Source organism: Megalopta genalis, chromosome 12 (genome assembly GCF_051020955.1).
Source record: "Megalopta genalis isolate 19385.01 chromosome 12, iyMegGena1_principal, whole genome shotgun sequence".
NCBI classification, from domain to species: domain Eukaryota; kingdom Metazoa; phylum Arthropoda; class Insecta; order Hymenoptera; family Halictidae; genus Megalopta; species Megalopta genalis.
Genome location: NC_135024.1, coordinates 3,938,975 through 3,952,653, shown reverse-complemented (window position 1 = coordinate 3,952,653; position 13,679 = coordinate 3,938,975). Strand labels below are relative to the sequence as shown.

Genomic DNA, 13,679 nt, shown 5'->3' with positions numbered 1-13,679 from the left:
TATTATATTTTATGTATTTTATATTTCCTATATTTTATATTTTACATACATTATATCCAAAGTGTGTAATAGCTTTAATTCATTATTATAATAGATTTTTAAAATAGAAATTTAAATTTAATGATTCCACTGAATCAAGAATACCATAACAGTGTTCGTCGATTCTTCCAGTGTTTCTGCTGTCTTCAACTACTGATTTTTGCCATAAATTAAAAAAATCCGCTGTTCATGTTCTAAACATCAATTAGGAGAAAATTTCCTTCGAGCGATGGAAGGCTCGTCGCAGAAAACTAAAGTAAAAATGTTATTAATATTTGATAATAATTTGTACTTCACTGCACGTTGATACTACAGGCTACATTTCAAAAAATTGTGTCAGCCGCGAAAGGGGAATTTCGTAGCACTTTCTGACATCTACTGAACATGTTCGGAACTATCGAAATCGAGTTACTGGCGTACCATGTGCAGCAGCGAATCGCACATGTTTAAACATTTGCAGTATATTCGTAAATGTCTTCCGACTTGATAATTTTGGAACATAATTAGTTAATCAATCTCAATGGATAACTTTGCTTCGATGAACAACGAGGCATTGACTTTTACATTAACAATTGCTTATTTATTCGATCTACATTATTATGTGCATGAATAATGCCATAATTACGTAGTCTATAGAAACAATTGTAATAATGAACAATTTTGACAATTTGGAGCACAGTATATTCGGTACAGTCTACAGTACTTTGGAGCACAGTATTCGGTATAGACAGTAGCCTCCAGTATTTTTAGCACAGTAATTATCTACGGAGCACAGTAAATGGGGCTCATTAACTCATTACGTCTGCGCGATATCAGGCTTATGTTTTATTTCGTCTAATATCTCAAATCCACTTCAATACACGTATTTGAAAAAAAAATGTTAAATAACCAGAAAAACTGAAAAGTTTAATTAGAGTAAAATCGAGTAGAAGAAACAGCTTTATTTAGCAAAACTTGCGGAAAGTTAGTTTAAGGGCACGGTAACTGGCGCGTCTACCCTATGCCATTCTCGTGCAACTCAAGCAACAGTCAATCAATGAGAAATCGATACGGAACTGTAAACAGTTGTAATCACTTACGGCTACGCATTTTTCCCCGCTTACCGCATAAATGATCGCACGCGTATTTAATTAGCAACAAGAGTTCCAAGGTCAGCGGCTACCGCTAGACGAGAGGAACAATCGTATGTCATGTTCCATTAGATTTCCCCGTGGATCGCCGTGAACGTAAACCCTTCAAGGCCGACTCTCGCGTTAAAAAAATCATCGCGTAACATGTGATCGATTGTTTTGCGATCGTAAACGCAGGTACATCATCGATCGTGGGGACGAGTAGACCGTTAAAGCCGGCGCGCAACGCGCACGGTATGCAAAACGACGCTCGTTAACGCGTCGTTTCTTCCCCTCTAACGACGGGCATCAATTATGTCGCCGCGGCCCGCGATTATTTCCTGCGAGTCGCCTGCCGCCGGATAACGCGGTAAATCCTGGTGTTTTATTGGAACCAAACGAATCCGCCTCTGTCGTTTCCTTAATTTATTTCATGCTCGATTACACACGTTCGAGAAATGGGTGATCAGGATGACGTACGTTTTATTGTACAAAAATTAATGTTGTTAAGCGTTTATGCGCGCGTCCGGGGTCCGTTAGGTGTCCGCGCTCGTACGCTTCCAGGCAGCATGAAGTTCGCTAGCTCCTTCGTTCCCGGGTTCCGTTTCGTTTACTTGCCCCTGGAGGAAAATTATTTCGTTAACAGGTGCGATAAATCGTACGGCTGGACATCCGCCTGATTAACAGCTAAGTGAAACTTCGCACGTACCAAGATTGAGATTGAGCAGAGGCCTGCGCCGAGGCTTGCGAATACGAACCACCGCCGTATCCGCCGTGACCACCGCCACCGCCGCCGCCGCTAAAACAGCGTCAAAATCGGAATAAAGTAATGTCTCCCTAATTGACGCTCAGATTGCACACAAAAATGGACAATTTGGGAAGAGGTGATACCATTATTCGAGCCTTGCAACTCGTTTTTATAGTTACCGATTTTGCCAACGATTATAAGAACGAGCTGCAAGACTCGAATAATCGTATCGCCTCTTCCAAAATTGTTCACTTTTGTGGACAACTATTTTATGGGCAATTTACTGTACAGTAAATTCTCTCGAATCGTTCCTCGGCTCGCAAAAATGGACAATTCGGGAAGGGGAGATGCGATTATTCGAGCCTCGCGGCTCGTTTTTATAGTCGCCGATTGCCAACAACTGTAAAAACGAGGCTCGAGCAATCGTATCCACATTGTCCACTTTTGTTTATTAGCTGAGGGACAATTGCAGAGAATTTACTGTACTCTTCAAGCAGACACGCTGCAATTACCGTATCCATGCTATCGTCTAATTAGTTTATTTTATCGCAGGGCCTATAACTGTTATAATCAATTTGAAAATAGTTGTTGAATGGCAATTGACTTACCAGTGCACACTATAACAATGAAACAGCCAATGCAAGCTGAACCCTTGGAAATCGTTGCTTTCAGATCACCAGTCGAGAAATGACTGGTTTCCGATGTTTTCATTTACAGTTCCCGATATCATAAAAATGCTTGTACGAGAAATCTTTTGATAAACTTGCTATTCGAAATATCAAAGAAATGGCACGATGTTCGAATGGATAAAATCTTGTCATTGTTATAAAACAATATACATTAGTCGCTCATTAAGAGCTCGGTTGTTGTAGCGTTAAATAAAATATTGATATATCTATGCACGGATCTTCTTAGACCGTTTAATAAAACATTGACCGCGTTTCTTTTATAACGAAGGAACATTTTGTTCGCGCACTCGAGTTATCAAATTTTGGCAAATCTTTGTTATCAATACTTACCAAGTGCTGCAGCTACCACCTCCGCTGGGATAATGCGATGGATAACTCGCTGCAACAGGTATAAGAACTATTGGTATACCAATCGTTTGTGTTTGCCCTATAAAAACCAATTAGCGTCAGAAGCGGAAGCGATGCGTTGCTGCAGTTGTAGAGCTAGATGTATCCTATTTTCTCACACTATTACTTACACTGCCAGTGCTGACGGTGCACTGTACAGTAACATCGTCGTCGTCGACTTACCCTAAACTTAACGTAAAACTAAGGTGTATTTTCTGTTCGGGAACTCAGTATTATAATACTGAGTTTTATAATCTGTTATAACAGAGTTGTTATTATCAATCTACCGCATGCTTGGAAAGTAAGAAGAGTATCCATGCAGTTTGCAACATTCGATACATTGTTATTTCCTAATTACGGTGTTAACGTGTTTCTACGAGACTGTATACTGAGCCTACAAAGCGACCTTTGTAGTGTTTTAACGAGTTTCTCATTCCGTCAAAATTGAAAGAGTGTAACTCCGGATAAGTCGGTTCTAATAGCAGAATCGAGAAGTTGGTAATGCGTGTGGAAAATGACATTGTCAGTCGACTACTACTGCGCAAAATATAAAGCATTCCCTTTGATAATTACGCTACTGCGAAAGCTTGAGCAATTTGTTTACCCTATTGATGCCAGATAACTTTTCTGACCTAACGAGAGCCAGTGAAATAATCTACGGACGTTAGTATCATCAATTTGTGTGCGAGTCAATGCTGGTATCAGAAGGGTACATTTCAATAACCGGATGTTCTATTTAGGTCAATGCTGATCAGTCTCCATAATGGTTGGAATATATATATATATAATCTAATATATATTTCTGTATAAAATGTGAATGCAATAATATATTCATGTAAAACAGTATACCGAACAAAATGCATGTAAATCGATATACTGAAAAAGCATGCATGTAAATCAGTATACTGAGAAAGCATGCTTCGAGTCAATACACTGAGAAAACATGATCGAATCAGAAAAGAACAGATGTGACATATTCTCGTAGCCTGTGTTTCGAAAAGAGAGTCTTGACCTACACCGTCAGACATAATAGCCGTCCGCAGCATAATCACTTCAGACTGATGACACTTGAATGCTCAATGCGAAGTGTTGCTGGGTACATCTGAAGTGTCCGGTGTTGAAAAAACCGTAGACCGAACCGTAAATTAAACATCATCATCGCTAGACTGCGGATTTCAAGCGTGCGCAACAAGAACGCAATTCGAAACAGCAATTTAAAAATATCAACAGACTATTTTCAGCTCTTTAAAGCGACCGAATAAGAAACACGAAACGTCTATCTGACCGCTATCTCTCGAACCGATGCGGATAATCTTTACTTAGAATAAAAATCCTTAGTCCAATCATCGCTAAACGATGATAAATGAAGCAGACGTCGAGGTCAACATACAGAACGTTGTTTCTTTAGCCTTCGTTTCAGAGCACATGTAAATTGCTTCTAAAGGCTAAGTGTTTCCATGTTGATAATCCGCAGTCTAATCATTGCCAATCGATGAGAGAGCAGAAATGAAGGAAAAATGCCGAGGGTATCATGCAGAAAGTTGTTCCTTCTCCCTCCACCTCAGGATACATGCGGGTTGCTTCCAAAGAATTAGATAGCAATCGCACAGAAAAAGGAAACTTCATCGTTCTAGACAACTTTTCGGTGATTCCGAGATATTCGCAAAAATATTTTTGAAAATGTCTGCTGCAAAAAATGCTGAAAAAAGTTGCAGTACATTTCGGGTTAGGTAATCGATATTTTTGCGATCATCTAGGGAAAAGTTGTTCGATATGACGAGCTTGACAATACACAATGCGTTAAATATATGATAAATATATGTGGACATCCTTTAAAACGCTATATAACTTTTATTTTAAGCTGACTAAACAACTTGAATTCTTTTTTAGAATATAAAAAGAACAGTCTTCTAGGTAATGACTGAGATGTATTTTAGCTCGGATAAAGGAGTTGAAAAGCTAGATTTTTAAATTTTTTGTCATTCCAAGTAACAGCAAAATTTGAAAGAAGTATTTTAGTCACTGAACGGTAAGCTACTTTCTCTGTATTAAAAAATATTGAAGCCATTTGGTACAGTTTTAAACAAGTTGCACCCTTTTTAAAGGTTGTCCACATACATTTGTCCCTCACTGTACAATAATGTCTCCCTAACTGACGCTCAGATTGTGCACAAAAATGCACAATTTTGGAAGAGGAGATACGATTGTTCGAGCCTTGTGGCTCGCTTTTTAAACAACAATTATAAAAACGAGCTGCAAGGCTCCAATATTCGTATCTCCCCTTCCCAAATTGTCCATTTTTGTACACAATTTCGGCGTCAATTAGGGAGATATTACTGTATATCGTCGACATCGGCGAGCTGTTTCCTTTTCTGTGCAATTACTAATTAGGTTCCCAATGATATCAGCCATGAAGACCACGCGTCCTCTCCGTGGAACATAGCGATTTCATTCTCTACCACTACGCTAACTACCTCTATGTTTATAGTACCCACCTCCGCCGCATCCTCCTCCTCCACATCCTCCGCCACCACCAGGGTAGCCGCCGCCGCCACCACTAGGGTAGCCGCCGCCACCACCACCAGGATAGCCGCCGCCGCCACCACCAGGGTAGCCGCCGCCGCCACCACCATGGTAGCCACCGCCGCCACCGCTAGGGTAGCCACCGCCGCCACCACCAGGGTAGCCACCCTGGTAGCCTCCTCCACCTGGGTAGCCTCCTCCACCACAACCTCCACCACCGCATCCGGGTCCACCTCCGAGCGAACCACCTCCATATCCGCCGCCAAATCCGCCTCCGAATCCGAACCCACCTCCGCCGCCTCCGCCGCCGAATCCACCGCCCTTCAGCTTGCACTTCAGGCAAGGCGACCTCCTGTTACGAACTTTCGTCATCTTCTCCATCTTCGACGACGGCGGCACGATGCCTTCGGTGTCGCTCTTCTCCAGCTTCACTCGGAGCACTCTCGTTAGACCGTTATCCTTGATCTTGTCCACGTGGAAGCCCTCTCCGTGCTGCAAGTCGTCAGCGACCTCGTCCAGGTCCACCGGCGCGTCGGTCTCCTCGTTCTCATCGTCGACTTCGATCAGCAACAGAACGGTGGCCAGTGGCTCTGCTCGAATTTAAACTTTGCGTTAGAATGTCTGACAATGTCCGATTTTAGGTTGTGCACGAAAATGGACAATTTGGGAAGAGAGATACGTTTGGTCGAGCCTTGCGGCTCGTTTTTATGGTTGTTGGCAAGCGGTAACTATAAAAACGAACTGCAAGGCTCGAATAATCGTATCTCGACTTTTCAAATTGTTCATTTTTGTTTACAAGAGAATTTACGAAAAAAACCGCATTTAAAAAAGATTTTGCTACTTGTGAAATTGACAATATGATTTTGACGACAAGTTGTCGAAAGTAATTGACATTTTTAGTTGTTGACAAGCGGTAACTATAAAAACGAACTGCAAGGCTCGAATAATCGTATCTCGACTTTTAAAATCGTTCATTTTTGTTTACAAGAGAATTTACGAAAAAAACGCATTTAAAAAAGCTTTTGCTACTTGTAAAATTGACAATAAGATTTTGGCGACAAGTTGTCGAAAGTAATTGACAATTTTAGTTGTTGACAAGCGGTAACTATAAAAACGAACTGCAAGGCTCGAATAATCGTATCTCGACTTTCCAAATTGTCCAGTTTTGTTTACAAGAGAATTTACGAAAAAAACCGCATTTAAAAAAGATTTTGCTATTTGTGAAATTGACAATAAGATTTTGACGACAAGTTGTCGAAAGTAATTGACAATTTTAGTTGTTGACAAGCGGTAACTATAATGAGCTGCAAGGCTCGAATAATCGTATCTCGACTTTCCAAATTGTCCAGTTTTGTTTACAAGAGAATTTACGAAAAAAACCGCATTTAAAAAAGATTTTGCTATTTGTGAAATTGACAATAAGATTTTGACGACAAGTTGTCGAAAGTAATTGACAATTTTAGTTGTTGACAAGCGGTAACTATAATGAGCTGCAAGGCTCGAATAATCGTATCTCGACTTTCCAAATTGTCCAGTTTTGTTTACAAGAGAATTTACGAAAAAAACCGCATTTAAAAAAGATTTTGCTATTTGTGAAATTGACAATAAGATTTTGACGACAAGTTGTCGAAAGTAATTGACAATTTTAGTTGTTGACAAGCGGTAACTATAATGAGCTGCAAGACTCGAATAATCGTATCTCGACTTCCCAAATTGTCCATTTTTGTGCACAATTGCATTTAAAAAAAAGAAGATGACTATATCAAATGCAAAACTAAGAGGACATTCGAAAAAATTGAAGTGTCTAAAGGTGGAAACACATTTTGGCAAATTTTGTATTTTCTTAAAATCTTGTCAAGATTATTAGATGTTTATCATCCACTACTTATTATTAGTATCGTTTATTATAATTATATATCAAGAAAGTGATGGATGCGTTCGCATAGTCTGTGCCGCATTACCTCCCAATTCTGGCACTTTGTCGAGAACCTCATTCTCCAACATTTCTTCCGAAGTTTCGCCGCTGGCATTTTTCACTCCGTAAAGATTTATAACAAACAGCACGTATTCGTGTTGCTTCTGGTCTGGTAGTGGTGGAGGCTTCAGTTCGGTCGACAATGTGGTGTCCTCCACATCGCTTATCAACTCTGCGTCCGGTTCTAAAAATTATTTTCTAGCGTTTAGTCACGCGAATCAACGACGCAGAGTTCAAATTACTAGGATATCCGAAAATATAGGAATTTCAACAAAGAGAAGAATGATGCAACAATAAAAATTCACGAAATGGATATGTCACTTCCGATGTTGTAAAAAAAGGAATCATAAAGTGCAGAAACGATCTATGAAGCACATTTCAGACTGTTTAAAAATATATAAAATATTATATATATATATATAAAGTATTATAAATAATATTATAAGATATTATAAATATTATAATAAAAGAAAAATAGTTACAAGTTAAAGCAATATAGAGAAATAAAAAGAAAATAATAATACAGCTTAAATTTTAAAATGTAAAATACCATGAAATATCATGACAGAAACCATAGATTTCGAACCATGCTTAATTTTTCTATGCAAGCATAAATGTTTACGTCAATCCTTTTCTGGTAAATTATTTCTTTGACGGTCGAATGATAAACAAGTATAAAAATTGATTTACAGTTTTAGAATGACGCACAGATGAAAATTAAGGGTGAATCAAATGGTATAATAACAAAACAAAGGGCCGATTGTCCTTTTACCTGACGTCGGTAGAGCCGACAGGGCCGAGACGAATAAAAGTATGCACAAAGCACTAACACGCCAGGACGTTCCTCCGGCCATTGTGGAGAGTTCTTGTCTCTCCGGATGCACTGTGCTCCGATCCTTTCATGTTACCGCTTTTATAGCCATCGATCTTTACACGTGCACCGCTCTAAGATAATTACGTAACATCGCATCGCGGGGAACGCGAAACCACCGCTCCGCAGTTTCCCGCAACAACAGCTGTTTACTATCGTTGCATCTCAGCAGTTTTGGTTTTTCCGCGAATGTCAGGCTCTCGACCGGTCATACGCACTCTAATATTATTGTTTCCCAGTCGATCCGGGCTCCGCGAAGACGATTCACATCGACATAAATCCTTCCAGCGAATTTTGCGTTTGATCGAAAAGTGTGAATTACGTTGTTTTCGTTCGCCGCTTAAATTCAGTATAAGGCGGCAAAGTTGATCCCTGAAAATCTGGTTATGTTATAAACTAGTCCGCGGAGTTCTATGCAAAATAAAAAATCATCTGCGTCGATTGCAACATACGAGCATTACGCAGCATTTCGTTTCCTCCTTCGATAATTGTCATAAGTTCAGAATAATGCAACAGTGTCCTTAAATCTGTAAATGTTTGCACTGTTTTGAACTTGATATAACTAGTTACAATTTTTTTTTAATTGCATAAACAAGCGTTCTGGATCTTACAGTTTGCGGAGTTGTAACGTAAAATTGAAAAATTTGCGGATTTCTGGGCGACCATTTTACTTCCTTGGAGCGAATTTTCGCAGCAAACAAAATTGTAAATATTGTTTGTGAAACATTCTTCGCTAAACGTCGTCTAAAAATATCCCGAAAAGTTGCAGAATTTTGTTTTTATGTAATTACGTGTACAGACAGCGTACAAATAATATATTCTCAAGTAGAAGTTCTGAAAAATAAGGAATTCCTCGAGGTGCAAAAGAAATTCGATTTACATTGGCCAGCGTACGGGTGTTGGAATTATTGGAATCGAAACATGTCAACGATTATTTGATTTCTCTGAGATTCAATATAGAATTGTGTGACAAAGAAATATGATACGAAACACAGCGTCGATCAATTGTATAATATCGTAATAATATTGTTTGATACAAGCTTACGGTTGTTCCATGTGCAGCGAGTGCACCAGCAAGGTATTGCTTACCAGGATACGAGAATTTTTCATCGATCAGGCAATACATTAATTGTCCGAGAGTATGGATAGTGTGAATCTTCTGCACTAACATGGAATGAAAAAAAAAGAAGATTATTGTTACATAAAGTCCCGAGGTTGGAAACGCATTGGTTGCGTTTAGTGAAAAAAAGGTACATCAAAGAGACCGGTGTAGACCTTATATGAACATTATTTCAAGAACCGTGATAGCTAATTCATCCGAAAGTAATTAATTCTTACGACGGTTTTTTTCCTGTTTTCACAGATAATTAGCATATGAAATAATCGGCTGCAATAACTTTTGCTCCAAGTTTCGTAATGCATAATAGCCTTTCGTGAATATCTATCGGCATTCTATACCGAGAATCCAAAGCGCATAAATTAATCATATCGGAAGTGTTACAAAATTGTGCATTACGGACTGACCGTACGAAGCGCATCGCGCGAGTCACATTTTCAGTCATCGTAGCTCAACACTTAACATTAAAAAAAAAAGAAAAATGTGTTATCAGTTCTACGAACACGTGAAACGATATTATCAATTAATGCACTAATTTAACCTCGACCTTGAACTTGAACTCATGACGCGATTCACAATATAATCTGGCGCGTACAGATTTCCATACATAACATCGAAATGCTATGATATGCTGGCAAACAGATCACAGATTACTAGAGATAAGAAAACGCAACAAACTCTACAATATTGCGATTATGTAATCACTCTCTCTCTTATCAGCTACATTTAGTAACTATCATTTCATTTTCTCTTGTATCAAAACTCGACTACGCATCTCAAATTGAAATAGCATTAAAAATTTCTCCATTATTGTTAGTGAAACCATCAGACGTGGATTTTATGCATTTATGATAAAAATGAATATTTTCGAACAACAGAATAATTTAAAGAATCTCTGAACATGTATGTATGTATATATTACTGTCAACATATTGACAGTAATAAATTATTAAAAAAAAATAAAAAAAATAATTAAATCAAGACATTTCTATCTAGTTCGCTACTATTTATGATCAACATTTTTTCATTCTACGTGAAAATCTGCAGTTTAGTTATCACACTTGATCTTGACAGACCGCGTTGACTGTCCTCATCAAGCGATTAACGTAACGTGCTACTGGTACATGCTCACAATGAAAGCTGCTATCAGATCGAAATAATGTACGGATCTCGAAAATGAATCACCCGGGAATTTTGACAACATTATTCTATTTTTAGTAATCTTATGTTTGACCATTAAGTAAACACGAATGAAATATTTATTTGTTTACAAATAGTTTCAAAACGATTTCTAATTTCGATCTGCGTACAATTTAACCGAATGTATCATAATAATAATATACAATATATAATTAATATCATATATTAATTATAATATATAATAAATATAATTAATATCATATATTAATTATAATATATAATAAATATAATTAATATCATATATTAATTATAATATATAATAAATATAATTAATATCATATATTAATTATAATATATAATAAATATAATTCTATATCATATATTAATTATATAATAAATATAATTATATATCATATGTATATTATATGACGATTAATATCATCGCTTATGTTTTTATGTACACGTTTTTCACACTTATCGTACACACAGTTGAAACGGACGAGCAATGTTACGTCTACCAGATTCCTCAAGCATTAGCTAAAAATTCAAAGATGCAATCAAAATTGTTTGCCGGCGACGATCAACTTCTGCATATTTTTCTTTCATCACGAACGATCAGACGGGTTTTTTTTCCCGAAATGATGAATTGCGGGTAACTATACGATAGCCGAAGCGATTTGCGCTGACGCGACGACGAAGAAGCAAACATAATTACCTGCGCCTAAAACGCCGTTCTCCGTATCTGTATTCCGATGACTCAATTCGATCTAGACTGATAATTCGCGGTCGGTCTTGAACAAAACGATGATATCATGGTTTCGCGAGGTTCGTACGAATCGCGAACATCTGAAAGCAATTCAATCAGTTCGTAGTCTTCCTTCCTGTTTACTGTCGCAGAATCTTAATCTTCGCGCAACCTTCGACCATCGAGGCGAATTCAATCCGCGAATACTAAGGAAATCGATAATGACAATGTTCTACGTGCATCGAAAAGAGGCAACGGACAATGAAAAATGACGGGAGAATTGTTGCATTCGTTTTTCCTTTTTTTTTTTATTAACGCTTGTCTCGCGACGTAAATACCATGCTGTCGAACAGTTGAAGCCTGCTGAGTCTAATCGAAACAAAAAAAAGAAGGAAAAAAGAAAAAATGATCGCAGGTTCATCATTCGCGAACGCTTGAGAAACCCGGAGTATTCCTTGAACCTGTGTAATTGCGCCTACAATTTGCTTATTTCCGGAGATATTCTGCTTACGTGTTTTCCCACAAATCGAATACATTATTTGCTAATGAAGCGCCATTAGTCGAAATTAATCGATTCCAGGCTTCCCCGAATTAAAAAATACTTAACTGTTATTCTGAATAGAATTAAGCGATTAGAAAGATTAGCAACAAATTGATATGTTCAAACATCGTTATTACGTTGAGAATGTATTGAGCCGTTTTATAATGCGTTGCTAATAATCCACATAATAATAATCCACATAAATGTTTACGCAGGGCTATGAAAGTAAAGATTAAGTATCAGAAAAATTGTATAATTACAGTGTAAATGTATAATTACAAATGTATATATTTCATTTAAAAAATATCCTCGGGTCTACTTTTGTGATACAGCGTTGCGAATAATTATTGTAATATTTCTCTAAAATAACTCGTATATGTATCTTTACAATCTGAAGCATCGTAAATTGAAACAATTAGCGTTAAAAATGTAAATTGTAAGTTTGATCTCGTGGTTGCACGTGTTCCTGCGAAAATCGATGATCGGATAATAATGAAACGTGATCTCTTCGTTAGATCCCGGTTCGAAATAGCACAACAAAATCTTCAGTTGTGAAAAACGTTATGTGAACAGGTTATTTCGGTATCGTTTCGGGTAACTCGTGTTATTGACGTCACTGCTGTTAATCTTCCTACGATAAACCACAAAAAGATATCAAACATGCGTCCATTTCCATAAGCGGTGTTCCTAGAACAACCTGAAGTTGAGTTTACTGGTTTAATTGACTTTGAGTAGTGATAATACTAGGATATAAGATTGCAGTATCCACCGCCAGGTGAATTGGACATCCTGTGCGTTTACATAGGCACGGGGACTTTTTAAATTACTGCCGGATTAGTCACCGCCGCCGCGAACAACGTTCGTTCCGCAAAACGGTATGATGTATCAATAAAGTATACGTCATAATACGTACTTCCTTTCTATTGTATATACTGTACGGATAATTTTGAACAGTGTCAAAATACTTTGAAATGTAATTTTTATCACAAGTATCGCGATCAAAGTTTCTAAGAAGCAACGCGACCAAAAATAAGATATTTGTAATATATATATATAATTAAGGGATGATTATTTTCAACAGTCTTTCAATTTTTGTAACAAAAATTTTTTTCTCTCTCTCTCTGTCTCTTTAAATATATATTAGTCTTCCTAATTATTCATCCTTAGGAAATTGGATTGTATAACATATTGCAAGATTATGGATTAAAATTTATTACTTAAAGTTAAAACGTGCTTATAATGTCTTGATTCGAATACGCATCTTCCGCAAATTGAATTTGATCTGAATAACTGCGTCACGTTCATCATTAGATGACTCGAAACAGCGGATCGATCTTGGAAATTCCTGGTCATATACCATATAATTGTTTGCAGCATTCGAAGAAAAAATATCTCAAATAAAAACGAACATAATTACACGGTATCACCTTTTATCACTGTTTAACAACATATATGTAAATCTTACGTTTCAAACGTAATACACTCGTCGTGAGAAGTAAGTGAACAGCTTTGCAAATGGAAAAACTTTTTTCGAATTGGTCCAAATGACTCGAATTTATTTTTAGATAGTAGAGAGACTAGTCTACTAGACAGTGTCTATAATACTTTTTTGTTTGTTAAATTTTGCTATTAGTTGAAATGACAAAAATTATTACAGTATAAATATTGTCCAAAGAATTCTTAAGATAGACTTTTTAAACATTAATATCGATTTGATTGCAGTTGACGGTAATAGTAAGATTCTGAATACAATTTTTGTAACAGACTTCTAAGAATATCGCCTTGTAATTCCTGT

At 37.3% G+C, this 13,679-nt stretch overlaps 1 protein-coding gene across 2 annotated transcripts; it reads right to left on the bottom strand.

The window, feature by feature from the left end:
* Positions 1-1,559: 1,559 nt before the first annotated feature.
* LOC117229020 (uncharacterized) lies at positions 1,560-8,403 on the bottom strand. Of its 2 annotated transcripts, none has more exons than XM_033485166.2 (6): positions 8,243-8,403; positions 7,457-7,654; positions 5,468-6,085; positions 2,916-3,012; positions 1,858-1,947; positions 1,560-1,768 (listed from the first exon to the last, which is right to left on the bottom strand). In XM_033485166.2, exons 1-6 carry the CDS (start codon positions 8,322-8,324, stop codon positions 1,759-1,761), a joined length of 1,095 nt encoding a protein of 364 aa, XP_033341057.2. In that variant the 5' UTR covers positions 8,325-8,403; the 3' UTR covers positions 1,560-1,758. The 2 variants fall into 2 exon arrangements, with proteins under 2 accessions (XP_033341057.2, XP_033341058.2); XM_033485167.2 differs by having other exon boundaries at positions 2,916-2,964.
* Between the last annotated feature and the right edge of the window lie 5,276 nt (positions 8,404-13,679).